This window comes from Lepeophtheirus salmonis, chromosome Z (genome assembly GCF_016086655.4).
Source record: "Lepeophtheirus salmonis chromosome Z, UVic_Lsal_1.4, whole genome shotgun sequence".
NCBI classification, from domain to species: Eukaryota; Metazoa; Arthropoda; class Copepoda; order Siphonostomatoida; family Caligidae; genus Lepeophtheirus; species Lepeophtheirus salmonis.
The window spans coordinates 22,400,620-22,422,493 of record NC_092584.1 but is presented as its reverse complement, the minus strand read 5'-3'; the positions used below and the strand labels follow the sequence as shown (position 1 = coordinate 22,422,493).

The window sequence follows — 21,874 nt, the reverse complement described above, 5'->3', positions numbered from 1 at the left end:
ATATCTTACCATTTTTAAACTACGAAAAAAAATTTTTTATTCAAAACTTAACACATAGTTTTAATTGAACTTAAGTTTATAACTTTTTTTTCACCTTCAAAAAACTATCGACAACTGATATAGTAATTTCCATCGGCAAGTTGTGTATACCACCCTAAACGCCTTTTTATTAGGTCCGAAATAATTTTACGTAGAAAAATAAACTTCACTTTATTTTTATCCAGTAAATATATGGCCCAATGGCTTGTCCTATGGATGTTTGGAATTTGCGGCATGAAATATCTGGGAAGATAAAGATAAACCAACTCCATGTTTCTTTGAGAGTGTCGCCCATTTTTTAATCAATTCCATCAAAATTAATCAAGAAATCAATTTGTTCCCGCTCATTTACAGAAATTGGTTTTAATGAATCATCTCTCTTTTGGACGTACATAGTATTAGAGTTCACATTTATGCAATTCCAAAAGCGCTTCAGAATATCCATAACTTGTGCTGTTTCATTGAAGCTTCTGAATTGATCATCTTTCGACAAATAATGGTTAGAGTGGACTCGTGAAAAAAACATTACAGAAAGATCAAAATTATACTTTTCAATTGGTTGAGGAGCAATTTCTTTATTATAAAGTTGGTGAGCTAATCTCAATCCCTGACCTAGCTCCATGTAATAGATTTGAGTCATATGCCCAAATTCAGCTTCAAGAATAACATCCTCATTTTCAAAAGATGGACATGAAAATTTTCGTTTGCTAGTAAATTAGTAAGGATTCAGTATATATCTAGGAAAAATTCAATTTTCTTTATTATCCACATTGAATCTTCTGTTTGAGACAGGTACATCCGTACATACTTTCGCACTTACAAAGTGAAGGTGAAGTTGTTCTATAATAAAGTTGATATAATTTTACGAACTAATATCTTGGTTGATGTAATGTTTCTTCCAACATCTCGCTGCCATACATTATTCTCGAAGCTAGTTTGGCGTCATTCTGTTTATTTTTTAAATATGCTAAAATGTTATTGATAATAGAATAATAGCTCAGACTCTTTGATGAACATATTTGATTCACTTCGACAATAGGTATAGGAAGTCCTCTTGAAAAAATTGAGAAATATAGGTAATTATTCAATTTTAATCCAAACAAAATGTAAGGAACAAGATCCTGTGATGATAGGGTGAAAAACATGACGAAGTCTTCATTGGGGCATCTACCTTTGGGTAAACACGATTTATCCAGGGTTTTTTTTTTAAATACATGAAATTTTTTATCATATTTTTTTAAATAAACGTTCAATTTGAGAATTAAGACGAAGTCTATGTTGCTCAAATTTGAAAAAATAACCATGCACTTTAAATTACTTTGAAACATTAATATGCCTTTTCTAAAGTATAACCTTTTAGTAGAAGTAGATAAAGTTGTTGTCTTTTCAGTAAAAGTTTGTTTTGACAAAATTTTTTTTCCAATATCCGGAAATACTGTTGAAACAGCATCAGATTTTAATTTAAACGTTTAAGTGGACTATATATTTTTTGCCGAGTTGAGTTTGTATCCGTTCTTATATGAATAAAAGCTAATATAGGAAAATACTCGCTACAGATTCTTGAATATTGATTTGGCTCCTAGTTTTTTCTTCTGATGGAATTTACCCATACTGTAATAAGTTCAGGTCTTTTGGCAACTTATGAAGAAAATGTTTTTCTTCAACAATTTCTTCCTCACTATGATTTTGATGAGTTTTTTCTTAGAATAACCAGTCCAATAACTGGACAACAGCAAATCATTCTGTCTAATATAACAAATCCAAAATATCAATTTATTTCTAGATGAAATTGTTAATAAATTTATTAAATAATTTCCGTGGCAAGTGTAATACATATTTTATGTGATTTTATATATAATTAAGATCCCTAGAATAGTATAACTGTATGTATGTTATTGTAAAAATTTATAATTACCAAATAAAAGTAGATAGGTATATAGCAATTAACAATTGTTGAAAACAAAAATACGTTAATAACTTTAACCACAAAGTCTTTAAGTACACTAAAACTAGAATAATCATTTGGAATGAATATATAAAAAATGAATGATTCATTTCTTCTTTGTACTCTTGTAAAAGAAAAAAAGAGTGCGTTCCATATTCATTTCAGTGTTCCCTGATCTATATTATATAAATTTTATCAAGTTGACTATATACAAGGTGTGTCGATAAGAGATTTTCTTGCTTTTGTTTACAATTGTACTGGCTACTTTGATGACGTCAATGAGGAGTCAATTGAGGAGGAAATTCAAATTCATTTAACTAATTGTATTAATATATCATATAATAGTATTTTATTTTCTTATCAGACAATTCTAGTAGTGTAAATTTTTACCCTCCGACGATTACTGTACTAAAATTAATTTAAAAAAAAAAGAGATTAAAAGTTGATTTTAAATAATGAAAAAAATAGTTCATAATATGCATTTTTAAATAAATATAGTATAGCGAAGAAATCAATAATATATTAAGAATAAGTGTATATTATGCACTAAATATGAAAGGCTCATTTGAAAAACTTAAACTAAAAATAAGATCTTAATTTGTTATTTACCTTGAATATAATAAAAATAGAGTTAAATGTAATAATTGTGCTAACATAATCGAATATGATGCCTTGAATAAGACTCTTTTGTCTCGTAAACTCTTCTCTCTAGATATATATATATTTAAATATATGTGTACTAGGGAAATTGAGTTTTCTAAAGCATCCCCACTTTTATATAGCATGGAATAAAAACCAATAATAGTTATTTAACTAATATTAGGCATGATTTTGAAGTCTCTACTCCCCTAACAAGAATCTCAATAACGAAATAGCATTTGCAAGTCAAAAATAAAACCGAATGAATTAAATAATCGTAATATACTTTTAATGTATTTTAAATATTGTCTTCAATCAAACAACTTATAATTAAATCGTATCGCGCACAATTATTAATTAATTTATTGTTGTAAATATCCCAGATTTGAGAGAGAGTAATATTCCAATATGCTAACAAGCATATTGGAAGTATGAAGAGGATTTCTGAGTCAATAAGTGTGGAAATTGCAATGACAATCAAATATTCCAATAAAATCTACAGAAATTAAGAAGTCACTTATATTTTTTTAATACATAATCACTCATTAGTTCCAAATAACTATTTATAAGTGATAGAAGAATATAAAATATGCATTGCAGACAAAACTATTAAGAAAAGAGAAGCACATTATCTTTAAAGTCTACAATAATCTTCCACTTGTTTTCTAATCACAAAAGGGGCTCACAAGTAATAAAGAAATCACTAATCAGGGATGAGGCTTAAAGTGTCCAGGTTATATAGCTATCCATATAGTTTCCTTAGAGTATAACATGAAGCAGAGTTGGCTTAAGGAGAAAAGTACTCAAGAACTTCAATTAAGGAGCCGTGGATGGAGGATGAGAGCTATCCATGTTCCTCACTAGATCTTTCAGTCGATTATTCTGTCGTTTTATGGAAATCCATAGTTACTATATGTAGAAGTATACGAGGATTTCGTAAAAGATCTGAAAGAATTTATGTATTCCTGAGCATAGGTGCAATGATTGAGGTCTGAAGTAAATTTCATGTACCTCGAAGTGAAGCGTATATGCACAATGTAGGATTCTTCCATTAAATAAGATGATATCCACCGTGTGAGGCACATAGACTAAGAAGCGAGATCCACTTAACATGAAGTTGAAGAGAGGATCAGAAAGGATGGGGGGATGCAGATGAATATATCAGAATCCTTCGTATGCAAGTTTCCTATCGAAACTCTTTATATATATATAATATACTCATCTTGAATTTATATTCGTGTAGTTACATTTTACACTAAAAACTGTAACTACGAGTGTATGTGCTCAAAAAATGATGAGGTTTGTTAGTACACTTTGAGTAGAATAGAAGATCGACATTGACCGGAGTAATCCCTGAATATGTCTCAAGCCGGCAGTATTATCCCATGAAAAACAGAATCGTCCCACCTTAAAAAAAAAAAAAAAAAAAAAAGAACCCGACCCTGCAAATGAGGATTCCATTATTTATTATTCAGAGCGTTGGCAACCCTTTGCAAAACAACTGCAAGTACGACTTAAAATCGCGCTCACTTTTTTCCCACACAAAGAGGCTCACACATTCTTCCTTTTTTTCAACTTATACAGGATACCCTTTTAGTTTTTATGTATAATAAGAAACGAAGTCGAAAGGAAAACGTGTTTCACAAAACTTAATTAATTTATATTTATTTATTAACTTAATTAATAATGGTGTACAAGTGTTCTGCTCCTGGATGCAAGCAGGGCTATGACGGCATTGCTAAGGATCCGAACGTGAGCTTTCACAGATTCCCCATGAAAAACTCCAAAAACCTAACCAAATGGCTTAGGGCCATGCCAGGGGATACAATTGCCTATAAACCAACAGCGAATTCAAGACTATGCAGTCTGCATTTTAAAGTGACTGATTTTATCACTGAATCTGTAGATAAATCCCGTAATAAAGGAAAATCACTCCATAAAAGGTAAGCAATGCTTCCCCCGTACTATGAATATTGCTTTTGAATCTCTGACACGGCTCGTTTTTGACTTAATTTTCTTTGAAATATTTTTAGAAGCACTGTCTAATGTTTTTTAAATGTCTGGACAACAATATTATAGCCTAGTTCAGAAGTATTCCCTTCAAATGATTGATTATGCACTTTAATATTGCAATTTTAGTATTACTTGAATTGTTTATGTTACTAGAATATACTAAGCCATCTTTTGTTGAGAAAAAGAGCTCACTTTATTCTGGCATTCATTTGCAGTTAACTACCTATAACTTATAGCCATAGCCAATGAATTATTTGAATTAATTACTATAGCCCATGTTCTTCTATCTATTTGCAACTAATTTAATGCTTTAAATTTAATCGAACGTCATTACAGCTAAGCTGCTCTTCTCCAAAACGTTCTTCAATTTGCCAGAATGACCAGGGTAATTTTTTATTTGCATACCAAAAATCGTAGAATACTGTATAGCCAGGTTTATAGGCTATAGCTATAAATTATAGCTAGTGTTAACGTCAAATGAATGTAAGAATAGAGCGCACTCTTTTCTCAACAAAAGATGGCCAATGTTTTAGGAACGTGGTCCTGAAAGTTGTGCCCAAGGACTTGGATATAATTATGGGCTTCAAGTGTTGTGCCCCTGGGTGCAAGCAAGGCTACAACAACAGTGTAAAGGACCCTGATGTGAGTTTTCATAGATTTCCATTGAAGGATCCTAAAGCAATGATCAAGTGGCTTAAGGCTATGCCAAAAGAAACAAAAAATAAGAAACCCACAAATAATTCAAGATTATGCAGTCTGCATTTCTCAAAAACAAGCTTCATCACGGCATCAACCGATGAAACCCGTAATAAAGGAGAAACACTCAAATATAGGTAGTGGCTATATAATATTTATATGAGACATCATGGGTCAATTAAACCCCCAAGTATTGTATTATTATAATAATAAGTGTACTAAATTCAATTGTATTTTGAGGGTTTATTTTTTTTTAGTATTCCAAATACTAATATTCATACTTTTTGATTTTCATTACAGGCGGTTGCAAGATGATGCCATCCCATCAAGCTGGCCAAATCTGGAGAGTCATATCTCATCGCCACGCCCATCCTCTAAGCCAAAGCAATTGCCATCCAGAGCAAAAAGACTTCGGGTTAAATATAGGCGAAAAAAAGCTCTGGAGAATATAAGAGACAACAAAGTGCAGTCAGCTCAAGAACTTTATGATAAACTTTTGTCAGAATCATGGCCCTCAGGATTCTCTTTACTCAAATTTCCTAAAGTTGCACTAGTCAAAATCCTTCCAAATACGAATGGGTTAAATATCGCAGCTAGCCTTGAAATAGAAGATGATCTCTCCTTTAAAATATTTTACAATCATGCTCAATTAAATAATAGCTCAGTGTCCTATCTCTTAAATTCAGAATATAAAGTCCAATCAGTCAATGAAGCCATCAACATTGCAGTGTTTCTTGGGTCCAAGGATCAATTATCAAAAAAGGAAGTATTTAATAATATCTGCAAACAAATGCTTCAGTTCTTCAACTCTGCGGAAATGGACCTAGCCGAATCTTCCAAGTTGTCTTTTGTTATGGAGCAAATGTCCCTTCTTTTCAGAGAGTCTAAAGGCAGACAATATTCTCCTGGCCTCCTCTCTGTTGCTCTGATGTGGCAAAATGTTAGTCACTCCCTCTATGACCAAATCTATTCCTCAAATATCCTGACACTTCCATCTACGAGATACCTGAAAATACTATCTAGTGCGATCACAGTAGAAGAAGGATTACCTCAATCCACGATTAGATACCTCAAATCAAGAATCAGAGGTTTGAAAAGTAGAGAGAAGTACGTGACACTGATGATCGACGAAATTTACTCAGCTCAAAGAGTGGAGTTTGTCGGAGGCAAGTTTTTTCGGCATGAGAATGATACAGGAACAAAAACAATTCTCACCTTTACGATAAAATCAGCTGCTAGTAAGTACACGGATGTGATTGCCCTCGTCCCTGTAACAAACTTAACGCCGGAGTTCTTGTTCAACAAGTATAATCCTATTATGAAAACTCTGTGGGAAATTGGGTTTACTGTTGTTGCACTGTCAATTGATAATCACTCAGCAAATAGAACATTTTATGCACAATATCTATGTGGTCAAAAGCTCCAGAACTCAATTGCTCATCCACACGACAACACAAAAAGAGTTTTCCTCTTGATCGATGCAGTGCACAACTTTAAAAATATATACAATTGTTTCCAGAGTAAGGATTATCTTGTTTGTCCCAACATATATCTCCCAGGATCCCCATCTCTGCGCCCCAACTTCGCTCATATAAGAGAAATATTTAACAAAGAATCAACTCTCGGTGTAAAGCTGGCTCACAAGCTTTCAATCAAGGTATTAAATGCAAACACGATTGAGAAGACCAATGTCAAACTCGCTGACGCCGTTTTCCATGAGTCCACCATTGCTGCACTCAAATTTTATTCTGATACTAAACCTGAGTATATGGAAACAGCGAATTTTATTGAATTTGTGAGAAATCACTGGAATATCATGAATATAAATACGCCGTATTTTGAACATAAAAAGAAGGATATATTTAGGGAGCCAATTTCAAAGGTAAATATGATGGCTGTGGGATTCCTAAGAGAATTTGCGGTATTTTTAGAAGAATGGAAAAAAAGTGGATCAAGAGGTCTAACCGAAGAAACATTCCTTGTCACAAAGCACACATCATTGACAGTTGCAGATCTGTCAGAATACCTCTTGAAAACGGGGGAATTTGATTACGTTCTAACAGCAATGTTTCAATCGGATCCACTAGAAAAAATATTTAGCTGGTACAGGCAATTATGTGGTGGAAATTATTTCATAAGTGGGCGAAAAATTCTTGAGGGCGAAAAAAAAATACGGGCCTCCTCACTAGTGAAATTTTCAAACATGGACTTTAGTCAAATTAAGGAACTCCTTGGCGACGACGACATTTCTAATTCTGAAATTATACTTACCGACTGGAAGCCCTGCGAGTTGGAGAAAATTACATCAACTGGAGAGAGTAGCGCTCTATACTTTGTTGCTGGATATATTGCGTTTTCTCTCCAGATAAAGATCCAGTGTACATCTTGCAGAAGATGTCTAGCCTTAAAAGATACTCCTCCAGATAATGTAATAAGGTTTGAGACAGAATCAGACAAAGAGAAAATTGAATTGGCAAGATTCATTGAAATCATGAGCAGGGGTGGTTTATCAACGCCATCGGACATCCTCTATCTCACATCTGTGTATGCTTCCTCCTTATTTGATTATATATTTGATAATGAGGAAGAAAAAACGTATTTAATGAAGTCTCCGAATCCAAGAGCATTGTTTGTTGCAACTTTTATGGAAAGAATGGCAGAAAGCTCAGATATAGTTGTTGAAGCAATGATGAACACAACGTGTGATCGAGGTCACAAGTGGGCCTCACTCCTCAACAAAATCACACAAGTGCTTTTTAATATTATGAACAAGAATATCATAGTCAAAAGGAAAAACAATATTTCTGTTCAGAGTAGAAAGAGGCTATCAAACAAGCAAGTGATGAATAATAGAAAAATTAAAAAGCTTCAATCAGTATCAAAGTAATGTTTAAATTAAATATACCTATGTAAATCTTGAATTATTTATTGGTGTCCTCTTAGTAGAAAAGTATCTCTTATTTGGGAAATATATCAATTTATTCGTACAAGTTATTTTGCTATATTTAAAATTATATACTAGTTATTTGATTTTATAATATGTATTACAGGTAATGTATGGTAAGGGTCCCTTTAATTTGGGCCATCTTTTGTGAAGGCGTATTTTATCTTTCTTTTCCCGCAGACTACTAGTATTATTCTATGCCAAGAAAGCTTTACAAGTTCCAACTTATAATGATTTACAGATGTACATATCATTTAGCTTGTCCAGGGAGATCTATAACTCCCTGATTTGTCACGGAATACCGATGATACAAGTCAAAAAATGCGATGAGAGATACACGAATAGATTTTTAATTCCCACTTAACCTCGACTGTCGAGAGGGAGATTGATGCATATAAATTAGTATGAAAATCAAAATTCTATGTAATATCTTTTTAATTTATATAGAGTCAGCTGTTTTAAAAAATAGATGCTGAGTAGTCAATTAACTTATTAGAATTAATGAAAACAGCTAATAGAACCTGTTGTAGTAAAACTACCACACTCGTACTCAGGGGGTGGGGGGTGAGTAGTTATGTAGCTACATATTTGTTTTTTAAAAGTGGACAACTCTGCAGCTACATAACTACTCACCCCCTGAGTACGAGTGTGGTAGTTTTACTACAACAGGTGACTATACGAGTGCTACCATTTATTTTGTATTCTGTATTTACTAATAATAAGAATATTAGTATTTAGTTACTAATTAGCCATCTATTTTCTGATGAAAAAAATATTCAATTACTAATTAGTGTGAAAACTGAAATATTCTATTATTAAGTGACTAATTAATCTAGAATGCCATATGCCTGTGCTGCTCCTGGTTGTGTAGTAGGTCAACCTTGGAGGAAAATATCACCCAATGTTTCAACCCATCGATTTCCAACAGATCCCACTCGAAGACGAAAGTGGATTGATGCCATCAAAAAAGTTCGAGACAATTGGGATTTTGATGAATACTCTAAAAAAGTTGGGGTTTTGTGTTCCCTTCATTTTCAGCCCGGGGATTTCACTTATGAATCAAGGGATTCTAATTCGAGTAGAAGGAAAAAAGAAATCAAAGATGGAAAAGTGAAAAAGCCTCGATTAAAAAGAGAGGCTGTTCCTTCCTTTTCTTCGAACTTACCAACATCATCATCCACGACTACTTCAACTTATTTTATTAAGGAAAGCAAAAGGGTAGAATCACCCAAAGGACTCAGGGATCCCTTGACTCTTTTAGAATCACCTAATAAAACTAAAGTCGAAGCAAAGAAAATTCCTTCATTTGCCACTTTCAGCTCTTTATTAAAAGGTAATCAACCACTTATCATCACTTTTCTCATCCCACACGTTGCTTCATTTAGTGATTCAAATGAACTATTCAAGTTGGGTATCACGATTACTCTTTCCTCATTTCAGAAGGGAACATTTCTTTGCCAAACGGATTTAAGGTTTTTCAAATGAAACCCAAAATAATAGATATCCTCAAATTTTGTGAGAGTGAGACTGGACTCCCAGTTGTTGAAAGAGGAATAACTATAAATGAAGATCTGAGTTTTAAAGCTTTTCTTCACAGTTCCATAGTACCTCCTCATCGTTTCAAGCACTTGGTTAAGAAAGATGGAATACTCGAGGAGACTTTGCAAATTCCATGTATTTTATCCCTTTTGCAAAACATTGAAATGGACAAAGAAGAATGCCTGATTAAAGAGGCATTGTATATCTTGGAAAAAAAAGTCAAAGAGGCCGTTCTTCCTGAAGAAAAAAAGGCGAAGTTGAAGTTTGCAATTGAGCAAGGGAATTTGGCTCTCAGAGACATAAAATATTCACCAGGATTCCACAAACAGTTATTATGACAAAAACGGGAAATTTTCAGAATCTTTGATCCAACTCATCTCCTTCAATACACGTCTATAAATGCCGGAATGTTTCTTTTGGCACGGTTTGCTCTCAGAATAAGGGAACACCGGAGTTAGCTCATATCAGATAGTTATACTATATTGAAATCACCAAAGTTATTTGGTTACTCACAAAAAAATATATCGCACCTACAACATCAGAGAAAACCTTTACAATCGATTAATGTGTAGTGTTCCATGGAGTGCAATTGCCGGATGATTTTTATATCTTTGATGACCTTTTGTTATCATTTAGCGTTGTAATAAGATTTAAATTTAAGGGAGAATACAAAAGATAAAATCCAATTACTCATATCTCTCTTTCATATTTGATAATTAACTTATTAGATGATGCCATTTCGGTAATGTTTTAATATTAGTCACTTTTTATTTTGGCTACTACTCTCTTACAGCAGAATGTAGTTATTCTGGATACAAGTATGTTAGAGAAAATTCAATAAACAAGAGCGCAGATCCGTCGTGATCATCTTTTTGGTAATCAAAAACAATAAATATTTGAGCTCGCATTTTGTATAATTGAGAGTCGCAGAGGCTGAGAAAGGCCCCAGAAGGCACAAAAGTCCTCGAAAGGGATCGAGTGATAAATTAATGTTTTTCTTTCCATTAATAATATGCGTTGAAAATTTGATTTTTAAATTGATTTGAACAAAATACGCTACGTATACAATGTTTTTAAATATATGTTATTAGCTTTTTTATATATAGTTTTGAGTATAAAATGACATTATAAATACATTTTTGATCAGATCTCTATGACTTACCTACTTGGCAATGAGATCCATGACCCACCTATGGAGAAATATATCTCCAACACATTCCAGGATTGGTTCTGCAGTTAAATATGTATTGGTATAGGTTATAATAACATTTTTCAAAATGGTTTGATGCAATAAAGAATAATGAATCTTAATTGACTAAATATGGCATCTCTTCCGTACTAGCCGTAATTCAAAATTGAAGATAAACAAACTGTCCTAATGTACAATATTAACATGCAATTAGTCATCGAATACAAAAGAATTTTCCAAACAATGACTTCTATCCCTGAACAGATGAGTCTCAATTATGAGATAAGGACATATAATGACGAATGATTTATGATCGAATGATTATTCTCAAATAATAAAGTGAAGCTGATTGAATAATAATTATTTATAACTATTTTATTGATTTTTTATAGTCCAAATATTATATAATATGGAGGTACTGAAAATCCGCATGTGTCATACCAATAATGGCAGTATCTTTAGTGAATTATTATTTTTTTAAATTATATATTTTTACAAATAAGCAATATATTTATTAAAGAATTAAATTGATATCTTACGCAGATACTTAAGTTCTCATGCTAAAAGTTATAATTCATAACAAAAAAAAATTATAATAATATAATTGATTAATCATTATACATTTGCTTTAACAAGAACAGAACATTTTTTGAATATTGTTTAGATAATTCTACTAAAAAACAGACTCAGCGGACCTTGACAAATGTAATGGATGAGATGGACTACGGATTAAACTGCGCTTTTTCGGAATCATGTTCAGGTTATTTGAAATATCCGTAAAATCCGGTCTATCGCCCTGCTTATAAGTCCAACACATAGCTAAAATGTCTTTCACATCACGCGAAGCCTGAAGATTGGCCAAAGAAGGCTTCATACCCCGACCTACCATCCAGATAATAGTCTCTGGGGGTTGATTCTTCCATGGCCATTCCATAGTTAAAAGCTCAAACCAAACTGTACCAAAAGCATAAACATCACTTGCTTTATTAAAAGGAAGGTCTCCTTCGTCAGGTTGAACTCTCAAATTTCTCATTATTTCTGGAGCAAGATAGCAAAGCCACCCCTCAGGAATACTCATGTAATCTTGTCTTATATGAAAAAAAAAAAAAAAATTGAATTAAATTAATATGAATACGAATTTCAGAATTCATAGTATGTAGAGTAAATAATCGATTTTCAAACAACATATAATTTCCAACATTTGAATGAATTAGATCCGTTTTGGTCGAGTACAATCTATTTCCTTGCTCATGTATATATGCCATGTACCAGTTGGCGATGTCTGTACAATTTATAACTTGTACAAGTTGCAATTTCTTCGTCTCAAAATGAATTATTTAATTAAAAAATGGATCATTCTAATTACCAACTCTTAGTTGATAATATCATTTCATGTTGATCTATTCAAATGACATGGTCATTATGTATTTAATAGTAATATATCCCCGGGCATTCAAATTTTATTATGTGCCAAAAATATTTTACTAATTAATATATGGAACATCTAAGGAATACTAAATTATTGCATTATATTCATTCGAAATACTTTAAATCCTCCATTTAAAATAATTCATCTCATTTTTTTGTTTGCAACTCGTACAAAATCGCAAATTATACACAACATATGAAAATAATCGATTTGAAGTAAAGAATATTTATACTCTTTATGGAGTGAGTGGAGTACCTGGCATTTTTCCTTGTATTAATCGTCATTCCAGGACGAACATGTCGTGCGCATAACCTTCCAGCAACATTTACAAGACCAAAATCTGTGATTACAGCCTTTCCTCGTTCGAGAAATATATTTTTTGTTTTTAAATCTTTGTGGATTATCCCTCTATGATGAAGGTAACCCATACCCTGAGCTACTTGTTGAGCAATTTGGACCAAACGATTAATTTGAAATTTGTCTTTTCTAAGATGCAAATGCGTATAAAGAGTGTTTCCTAAAAGTAGGTCATTTTGATTATAATTAAAAATTCAGTTACTTCATAAGGATAATTCATACCTTTACACAGACTAGTAACTATGGCTAATTTAGGGGGATTCATGCAAGCTCCCATGAATAAAATAAGATTTTCATGCCTAGTTTTCCTAAAAGTAGCTACGTCGAGACGAAAAGCTTCCAAAGTTGCTTCATCATCTAGATTTTCCATATTTAAAATTTTTATAGCAACGTCTCCATGCCAATTCCCTTGGTGAACTATAACAGCCATTTTGAATATAAATATTTAGGGCAGTAAATTAATGTTCATACCCGTAGAAAATCTTCCTGAACCAATTTTATCCCCTATTTTAACCTCTTCGTAGGCTATATCCCACTCTCTCATTGATATAGATGTTTGTCTTGTACCCACCCAGGTACTAGAATTTTCATCAATAGAAGTTGTTGAATCCTGACTATCTAATCGATAAGCTGTTCCAGCAGATCCAGAGGATCCAGAGGCACCTATAGAAATGTGAATTTCAATTACTTTGATTAAAAACGATAATTATAAAAATGGTAAACCTTAATAAAAACTATTGTACCCCAATGTATTTGCACCTCTCACATTAAAAAAAAACAAAAAAAAAAACAGATTTACTCAAGCCTAAACAAAAAGGGTCGGATAAAAAGAAGTATAAAGTTATTGTCCTGTATTAATCGATGAATAAAAGAACAATACAGTTCATGGTAGATTTGAGCTTATTTCTTAGGGTTACATTTTTGGATAACTACAACTTGTGTTTTATTGGTCCTAGTTTAGGACTGAAAACTGGAGCTCCGTCCAGTTCAGTTCTGCATATCAGTCCTAAAACTTATAAAAGTCCGTCGTTGATTATGCCACTCGACTAAATTTCTTCTTTTTTCAATTAGTTCTAGTACTGACAGTCCGAAGGACCGATCCTAAAACTGAACTGGACCGAATATATAAGGATTGACACAACACAATCTACAGCTATCGCCATCCTTGACTACTAGAACTAAAGAGTTTTTTTTGTAGGAGATGGGGGATAATAGGGATGCAAATACGTTCGAGTACATATTTATGTACATACAACTCACCTGACAAAGTCTTATCACTATCATAGGATTTAACCGTGTCTATGACAGGGTTAGGACTAGTTACTTTCTGTTGAAAAGAAGCAGATGTATACTGAATCAATTGTCCAGTACTTGAAATGCTTCCTCCAGTGACTGGGTTTTGTTGATAATCCTGTTGTATTTTTAATGAAATTGGAGGATCAGGAAATCTGAAATGAGATCTAAACAAGGATGAGGCTGAATGCGGAGTAGTAGGATTGGTTGTTAAAATAACAGCTGGAGAACTTGGTGCTGAGGAATTACAACTAGAAGTATTGGACGATGAATCTGGATAACTTCCATCATGATTTCCTCCTCGGTTCGACGACGGATCTTGTGAAGAATGATGAGATCGGTTTGAAGATGAAAGTGAGAAAGCTGCCGTTGAACTAGTAGAAGAGATGGGTGGGGGTGGAGGAGGAAGTGTACTAATATGTGGATGGCGCGGAAGTATGGGAGACCCTTCTTTGGATAAATGACTCATATAATAAGCGACTAGTGGATCCGGTAACCCACAAGAGGGCGGAACGTTCGACTCACAGTCTCGGTGGCATTTATATTTACATTCCTTGCATTTCAAGCCTATAAAACAACAACAAGAAAAAAAAAACATGAGGCAGGTCTTAATCTAATTGATAAATTTGTATATATAGTCCCTCAACTGCAAAACAATCTTGAATACAAATCAATAAAATAAGAACACGCATATAATTTCATTTAATTATGGACGACTTTATATTCAAATTATTTGGCAATGGGTTGAAATATCCCTTAAAATATTAGCTATTAATAAGACCTACGCTATTAAACTTTTGAAAAGTGCAAAAGAAAGTGAAATACATATTTCATAACAAATATACGAAAGTACTTTGTTTAGTACGGATTTCATAAGTTGAGGTCTTGCTATTATAGTACCATTCTTCATTTGATGGTACATCATTAATAATAAAATGTTTGTAGGGAAAATATTACTCTATAAATGGAATTTATTCAGTATGCCACTTGTGGCTTGAAGACCTCTGGTTGGACATCCCTGGTCTAGATTCTTCATTTGACTCATGAGACTCTATTTGTTGCCATTGAAATATAATCAATCTTTTATTTCATCGTTACTTAGGATTTTTGCGACATTTAAATTTAATTGAAAGGGACTGCAAAGAATTAATCAGAAAAATGAACCCATAAAAATGGGAAAAAAATGAATAGTTATAGAAAAAAAATAATTACGGATCTCATATGTATATTAAAAATAATGCTAATTATTAAAGCATCATTTTGGATGAATTAAAAGCAAATAATTATAATCAAGAGTATTAGTAAATAAACATTACCACTAAACATATATTCCTGACAAAGTGCACACTTGGCGGGTTTGAGCGTCTTCTTAAATCGATGACGAATAACATGACCCATAGATCTAGGAGTCCTCGGTGACTTGGGGACTTGTAATGACGATGGACCACTTGAGCTGATAGAATAATCCGTATCCCCCGAGGTAGTAAAGGTTGGCGACCTTGGACTGGGCAATGGTGAAGGATCTGGTTCTATACCTTCATCTGTTGGCAAGATAGAGGGCTCTGTTGCTAGTCTGGGACGACCAAGTCTTTGTTGCTGCTTGAAGTGGGTATTACTTGAATAGGAATGATGTTGATAATGTATAACCGTGGAGTGCCCTCCTCCTGGATCCACAATATCAATTCGACTAGCCAGTTCTGATTCATGCGACTGAGATTTTACAAGTGAATGATTTTCAGAGCTGGATGATGATACAGAAGGAAACTGTTTAGTGGTGCTACTCGCAGCGTTGTTCATTTTATTATAAGCCGTTCCACACAGAAGAGATGAAGTGGACCATGGAGGGGTTGTAGGAGGCGTTGGTTTTCTATCCCATCCTATAACCGGCGGACTGAGAGTGAGAGGTCCAGGGGAGGGCGGAGGGATGGAACCTGAAGTGGAACTTAAGGAAGATGCTGCTGAATCCCCTTTTGGTAAGACTGAAGGAATAGATGAGGACGAAGAAGAGGAATGCTCTTCCTCAGTGTGGACTGATGGTACAACTTCCCAGGAATCCCAGTAGAGATCTCCTTGATATACGCCCCCTTTGTTAATGAAGGCTTCGCGGAACTTGAGAAGATTGTGCAGGGCTTTACTTAGTCGCCTGTAAAAGAGAAAAGGAAATGCTTGATGAGGAGAGACTGAGTATCCTACCTCTGATCCTCTTTGAGTGCTTTGGAATCAAGAATGGAGAGGTCCGAGAGGGAGACGAGTGCGGCCCAAGTGGTAAATCGCTGGGCCACAGCCTCCCGCCCTTCTTTGGAAAGGCCTACGACTCTGAGCCATTGATGCGCATTGGGATACATGTCCGAGAGGCAGGGAATCCCCTCCACGGCAGACCACTGACGCCCAAACAGCTGAATGAGTTTCCCTTCCAGCGTCCGGATCTCTCTCTTGGTCAGCTCGGAACTTAGAGCTGAACAAGTGTTGCGGAGCGTCTCCAAATGCTCAGAGTTGACGTCGATCATAATCTGGAGCTCTCCACAAGTACATCGTCGGTGACGGAGGAGGGAACCTTCTTCATCCTCCTCACACTCCATTGTCCTCATCACTTATACCCACTTCCCACTTCTTCTTCCTTGGCTCCTACCTACAACCAGTCACCACTCCCACCTCACCATCACTCCCAACAAGCCACAATCAACCATTTTCCATCCCTTTACGCTATTCCATTAAAGTTGAGAGCCCTTTTTAGAGATTTTTCTGCAGTTCCTATTATTTTATATATTGGATAGAAATACTAATTTTATTTTATTAAAAAAAATTGGGAATTCGTCTTCCTCTTCTTCTTTCTCTCTCTAGCTCTCTCTCTCTCTCTCTTTTCCTCCATCGGCACTTACCACTCTTCTCTTTCTTTCTAATATTTTCTTCCACTCCCTCCATGCAAGCTCGCCTTCAATTTTCTTTTTCTTCTTCCCTCTGCAGCACGCCTTAGTCCTCAGCTTGTCATTTGCATTGTCACTCTGCTGCATACGTTCGCTAACCACAGTCATCATCCATCAAGGGTTATTTTCCTCACATTCCATTTCCTCCTCTCTCCTTCTTTTAATAATATTAGATAACATGTCAAGTAGTTCTATTCCTGTGATTCTTATTGATATCCTCTTAGGTACAAAATTTCCACAAACTAATCCATGGATTACTTAACATAATATGTTAAGTAATCCATGACTCATAGACTATGACTAATCTCACTCCTTCATGATGAATAGATATATTAATATCGTATATCATAATTCATAAATATGTACTCGAACGTATTTACATCCATATCTATATTAAATCCTACAAAAAATCGTCAATTATAAAGTGTCGTAAATTCCACTTCGAGTTTTATTGTAAAAAATAATGGATTATATTGGAAGGGCAATATTCCAGACAAATTAAGTCTCCATAATAAAATGAAGGACCTAGACCAGGGGTTCTCAACTCACATTCTCATTTCCTAATATATAATGAACGATAAAACAGAAAAAAACTTTGGATGTCAAAGGACATTACTTTTTAGTCTTGAATAGACTTCAACTGTTTAGTAATAATAACGTATTTAATATGATGCTTGTTGATTTTACCTCAGGACATTTTGCTTTAAACTATTTCACCTTTGGACAGACACTTTGCCTTAAAGCCTTTTTAGTATGAATACTCCATAATGTCTAATGATAATTACTAATGGAAAAGTGATTAGTAATTCTTCTATTCGAATCATTGCCATGTTTTTTAAAGTTTTGTTTTCTTATTATAGTTGTTATTTTATTACCTACTTCGTCTCTGGTTCGAATTCATTTTATAGTGAGGTTTAGTTGGTATATGTATTGAAATTTTGGGGCATGATTCCATCCTTTTCCCAACAGAAAAGAACCATTTAATAGGTTTTAATGTATTACATACTACATTTTTTGATTAAAAAATTTCAAAGGAACATTTTTAACAAAAAAGATCAATAAATCTCATTCATTTATATATTAAGGACAAATATCCTTGAGGCAAAATAGTATAAAGATTAGAATATTTTATTTTCTCTCTAGCCATGTAAGCCAAGCAGACAAGTAAAAATCCTTGTCACCTCTATCGAACATTTTTAGATGACGTTAACATTGTTAATATTGGACATTTTTGGAGCCTAAACAGCCTAGTTTTATAACAATGAAAGCCCCTTTTTCCTAATATTAAGGAAGCTAGTCAACTATTGGACGTCAAAATGAGACCTACAAATAAAAGGTCGTAAACCTTAGGCCCTATCAAACATATACCCTTCTATTATCAAGTGTTATCATATAATTGACCCTAAAACGTATTAAAAATATGTTATTACATCGTTATACAATCTTATTTCCATATTGTAGTAATAAATTAATGAAAAAAACAAAAAAAACGAAAATCAACATGGGAACCCTGACAATTTGAGATTTTTTTTTGGAGGAGATCAGCTAAATCAGCTGTGACAAGGTAGAAGGAAATAAACAAGGACATTTGCAAAAATTACTCTAATGTCGATTTCCAATTCTACTCCGAGTCCAAGAGGGACTTACAATTATAACTCCGCAACAAATCCTCAGGATTACTCTCCGTCTTTTATGATCACACACGAATGTACAATCTAGTTTTGAATATAATCAAATCTATTTAGGAAAGGAAGTTCCCTAATCAGGAATGAAATAATAATGAAAATTGCTAAAGAAAAGAAAATTCATTCTATAGGTTACCAATTCCAAAAAAACGGCCCAAATAAAAATTCACAGGATTTACATCACTGAAAATACACTCAATCTGTGTCTATTTAAAAGTAGTGAAGGTGACCGGTAAAATAATTTTCTTAAAAGGTTGCGGACATAATTGTTGGAGTAATATCGTTGGGCTGTAAAACCGTAGTGTTCATTATCATTGTGAGACAAAAATGTCGTGGGTAATATAATATTCTAGTGAAGCAACATCATTGTAAGCAATATAATTATGAGAAAGTTAATTGGAATACAATATTATGGTGTGCAATTTCGTTGCAATTTTATTATATTCGAATTATTCAATGCTTTTAAAAAAAATCCACCACAGCCCATCCCCCCCTCGAGCATTATGGACATTTCAAGTTGTATCAAGGAACAAAAATTAGCTAATAGGCTATATAAAAAATACACTTCGGCCCACGAGTAGTGCAGGTGAACTGCTAGGTCTAAGGCATATTAAGTTTTTCCCCTGACGCTTCCTAGAGAATCAAACATCCCTTTCTAATATCCCAAAATATAGCTCAGCCCACAAGTGAACAGATTGGCCCCAAGTCAAGTTAAATTCTTCCGCCTCTCTGAGTATTAAAGACCTAGGTGTATTATATGATATTAAATGAGGTCTTTCGTGTTATGTTTCTTCATCATTGAATAGTTTTAAATTCCGAATATAAATTAATTACACAAGATAATATTGTCTTGCAATGAAATTACTCAGAATAATATTGTTTACAATGATGTTGCTTCACGATGATATATTACCCTCATCAATTTTGTTTTACAATGAAATTGTACACCACGATTTGATCAGGCAATTATTTTGTCCACAATCTTTTTACCACTAACATTTTACTGCGAACGAACTAAGAACATTAATTATATGATGAAAATCTAGTATTTAATTGATTCAACTACATGATACAACCATTCAAGATCCTAATGTTCCCTAAATGCAAGCTAAAATAAAGATTTTATATCAAAATTGATAAAAATATTTGATAAAATAAGTCACGTTATTTAACTGGATCTTAGTATATTGATATGCGCATAGATTAATGAATTATTACAAATATGAACTTGACATAAATTATAAATATAAATATTTTTCATCAGTTGATTCAGGATTCATTATGGGTAAATAAATTTAATGTAGGAATGTGTATTTGTAGTATGTGTTACAACTTATTTTCGATATGTTTTATTGGTCATTGGACGTCTCGAGAATCTTCCTCAGATATTGGCTAATAAGGGAGAATTAAATATGAATTAATGAGAAAATGACTCAAAAGAATTCCTCACCCAGGTAGAAGACATTATGACATCAATTACATTCTTGTTTTGTTCATTAGGCTCAGAGGGCTGAAAGAGCACGATCCAAAAATATTAAAATATAGAAATATTGTGATGGATAAGAAATACCCTAGATCCTTACCATCTCATCCCCCGTCATTTCGTCATCTCCGTCATACTCATCATTTGAAGTCTGATATTCTTTCTTCTTCTTCCTTTGATTAGCATGATTAGATCGTTTGAAACGAACCACGACTGAGAGATGATGATTGTCACGAACGGAGGTTCCTTTTAAAATCCGACGTATAAGCTTTGGATTTGAAATCACTCTCATTTTTTTTAAGGAAAATTGAATAACTGCAAGGATATTCAAGGATGACGGACGACCATCAATTCTAAACAATACAAATGCGAGCACGGGCAGGCTGTATTGAATACTTTCTTCATTCTTTTTTTAAGTCAAAATTACTAGCGCCATTTTATATAATATAGATCAAGAAAAAAAAAATCAATTTTGGAAAAAAATATCAAATATAAAATTTTTGGAAAGAAATATCAAAAATTAAATTTCAAATATTAATTTTCACACCTATTCATAAAAAAATAAAAATTTTCTGGAAAAAAATTCAAAAATTTACAGCTATTCCCAAAAAATTCAATTTTTTCGAAAAAAAAATATATATTTAATTTTTTTACTTACTCTACTACAAAATTTGCCCGAATGACGAAAAAAAAAAAAATCTAGTAAAAAGGGGAATTCCTTAATTTGTGGATTTGCCCCCCTGCGGACGCCCCTGATTGTACACTTTAGACTTCATTGCTACGCTGGATATGGGAAAAGTTGAGACAGTTCCTACAATTGGAAAGGGAATGGTAAAAGTGGGAAATTTATGTAGAAATGATAAATGAAATAACCAAAAATTAAAGGGTTTTTTCCATCTAACTCTGTGACCTCCATTAAATAGTAAATAGATTATCGTATGGAAAATTGCTGGCCGCTAGATCAGTGGCATAGCATTTGATCTAAATAAAAACCATACACTTGGAATAGCTAACATTCCTGGATATATCAACCCATTCTATAAATTTAACCATAAAAATTACAAACGTATAGCTACACTTTTAATAAAATATGACATTAATACAGCAGACTTTGTTAATAATCATAAGTATAACTTCCCAACAACCAATTTTGTATAGTTAAGAATGGTTACAATATTAATCAATTATCTCACTCAGTTTTTATCAAGGTACCAAATATTCCAATTTGAAGAAAATGATTCAGTTCTAGATCATTTGTGACTTAAAATGGTGGAAATCTGAATAAAGGTAAAAGAAGAGTAGACGATATGGATCCTTGATATTACAATATTAAACTGCCATATCCTCTAAATATTGAAATCATATTAGCTTCTTAATTATAAAACTATTGTTGCCAAGGATGGGATTCAATACTATGTAGGACGTCAAAGAAAAATTCCATCGTCATCATCAAAACCCAAAAAGACAACTCCAATTGTTTGAATGTATCATTGTTCGAAGTTTGATTAAAAATTAAATACAAACGATGTCAAATTTAAAAATAAAATTTTTTGTTGATTTTATAGGATTTAAAATTTATACATATTTCCATTTGTATGAAGTATAAAGCGTGTATTACTGGTAGTTTTATTTTTTAAGTGTATTTATTCTAAAATGTATTGAAACCTACAATTTCAATATTACATACTTTTCTTATGAG

General features: G+C 33.2%; 3 protein-coding genes across 6 annotated transcripts; 2 read left to right on the top strand and 1 right to left on the bottom strand.

Moving 5' to 3' along the window:
* The first annotated feature begins 4,128 nt into the window (after nucleotides 1-4,128).
* Nucleotides 4,129-8,319, top strand: LOC121130169 (DNA transposase THAP9). 3 transcript variants are annotated; one of them, XM_040725923.2, is made up of 3 exons: nucleotides 4,181-4,566; nucleotides 4,657-5,469; nucleotides 5,633-8,319. In XM_040725923.2, exons 2-3 carry the CDS (start codon nucleotides 5,114-5,116, stop codon nucleotides 8,217-8,219), a joined length of 2,943 nt encoding a protein of 980 aa, XP_040581857.1. In that variant the 5' UTR covers nucleotides 4,181-4,566; nucleotides 4,657-5,113; the 3' UTR covers nucleotides 8,220-8,319. The 3 variants fall into 3 exon arrangements, with proteins under 3 accessions (XP_040581858.1, XP_040581857.1, XP_071749878.1); XM_040725924.2 differs by lacking the exon at nucleotides 4,657-5,469 and having other exon boundaries at nucleotides 4,129-4,566; XM_071893777.1 differs by lacking the exon at nucleotides 4,181-4,566 and having other exon boundaries at nucleotides 5,112-5,278.
* A 570-nt stretch (nucleotides 8,320-8,889) lies between these two features.
* LOC121129999 (uncharacterized) lies at nucleotides 8,890-10,501 on the top strand. Of its 2 annotated transcripts, XM_040725682.2 has the most exons (3): nucleotides 8,890-8,981; nucleotides 9,113-9,609; nucleotides 9,717-10,501. In XM_040725682.2, exons 2-3 carry the CDS (start codon nucleotides 9,114-9,116, stop codon nucleotides 10,151-10,153), a joined length of 933 nt encoding a protein of 310 aa, XP_040581616.1. In that variant the 5' UTR covers nucleotides 8,890-8,981; nucleotide 9,113; the 3' UTR covers nucleotides 10,154-10,501. The 2 variants fall into 2 exon arrangements, with proteins under 2 accessions (XP_040581616.1, XP_040581615.1); XM_040725681.2 differs by having other exon boundaries at nucleotides 8,915-9,609.
* An 860-nt stretch (nucleotides 10,502-11,361) lies between these two features.
* On the bottom strand, nucleotides 11,362-16,981 carry LOC121129998 (kinase suppressor of Ras 2). The gene is made up of 7 exons (XM_040725680.2): nucleotides 16,277-16,981; nucleotides 15,400-16,226; nucleotides 14,051-14,650; nucleotides 13,262-13,453; nucleotides 13,013-13,207; nucleotides 12,689-12,950; nucleotides 11,362-12,092 (listed from the first exon to the last, which is right to left on the bottom strand). Exons 1-7 carry the CDS (start codon nucleotides 16,669-16,671, stop codon nucleotides 11,678-11,680), a joined length of 2,886 nt encoding a protein of 961 aa, XP_040581614.1. The 5' UTR covers nucleotides 16,672-16,981; the 3' UTR covers nucleotides 11,362-11,677.
* Between the last annotated feature and the right edge of the window lie 4,893 nt (nucleotides 16,982-21,874).

What these genes read in the sequence shown, in the direction of transcription:
- LOC121130169 (XM_040725923.2), top strand. Translation starts at nt 5,114, where the DNA reads ATGAATGTAAGAATAGAGCGCACTCTTTTCTCAACAAAAGATGGCCAA. An exon ending in GGAGAAACACTCAAATATAG is followed by an intron (nt 5,470 to 5,632) that starts GTAGTGGCTATA and finishes TTTTCATTACAG; the next exon opens with GCGGTTGCAAGATGATGCCA.
- LOC121129998 (XM_040725680.2), bottom strand. Translation starts at nt 16,671, where the DNA reads ATGAGGACAATGGAGTGTGAGGAGGATGAAGAAGGTTCCCTCCTCCGT. An exon ending in GCACTCAAAGAGGATCAGAG is followed by an intron (nt 16,227 to 16,276) that starts GTAGGATACTCA and finishes TCTCTTTTACAG; the next exon opens with GCGACTAAGTAAAGCCCTGC. An exon ending in TCAGGAATATATGTTTAGTG is followed by an intron (nt 14,651 to 15,399) that starts GTAATGTTTATT and finishes GTTGTTTTATAG; the next exon opens with GCTTGAAATGCAAGGAATGT.
- LOC121129999 (XM_040725682.2), top strand. Translation starts at nt 9,114, where the DNA reads ATGCCATATGCCTGTGCTGCTCCTGGTTGTGTAGTAGGTCAACCTTGG. An exon ending in TTTCAGCTCTTTATTAAAAG is followed by an intron (nt 9,610 to 9,716) that starts GTAATCAACCAC and finishes TCCTCATTTCAG; the next exon opens with AAGGGAACATTTCTTTGCCA.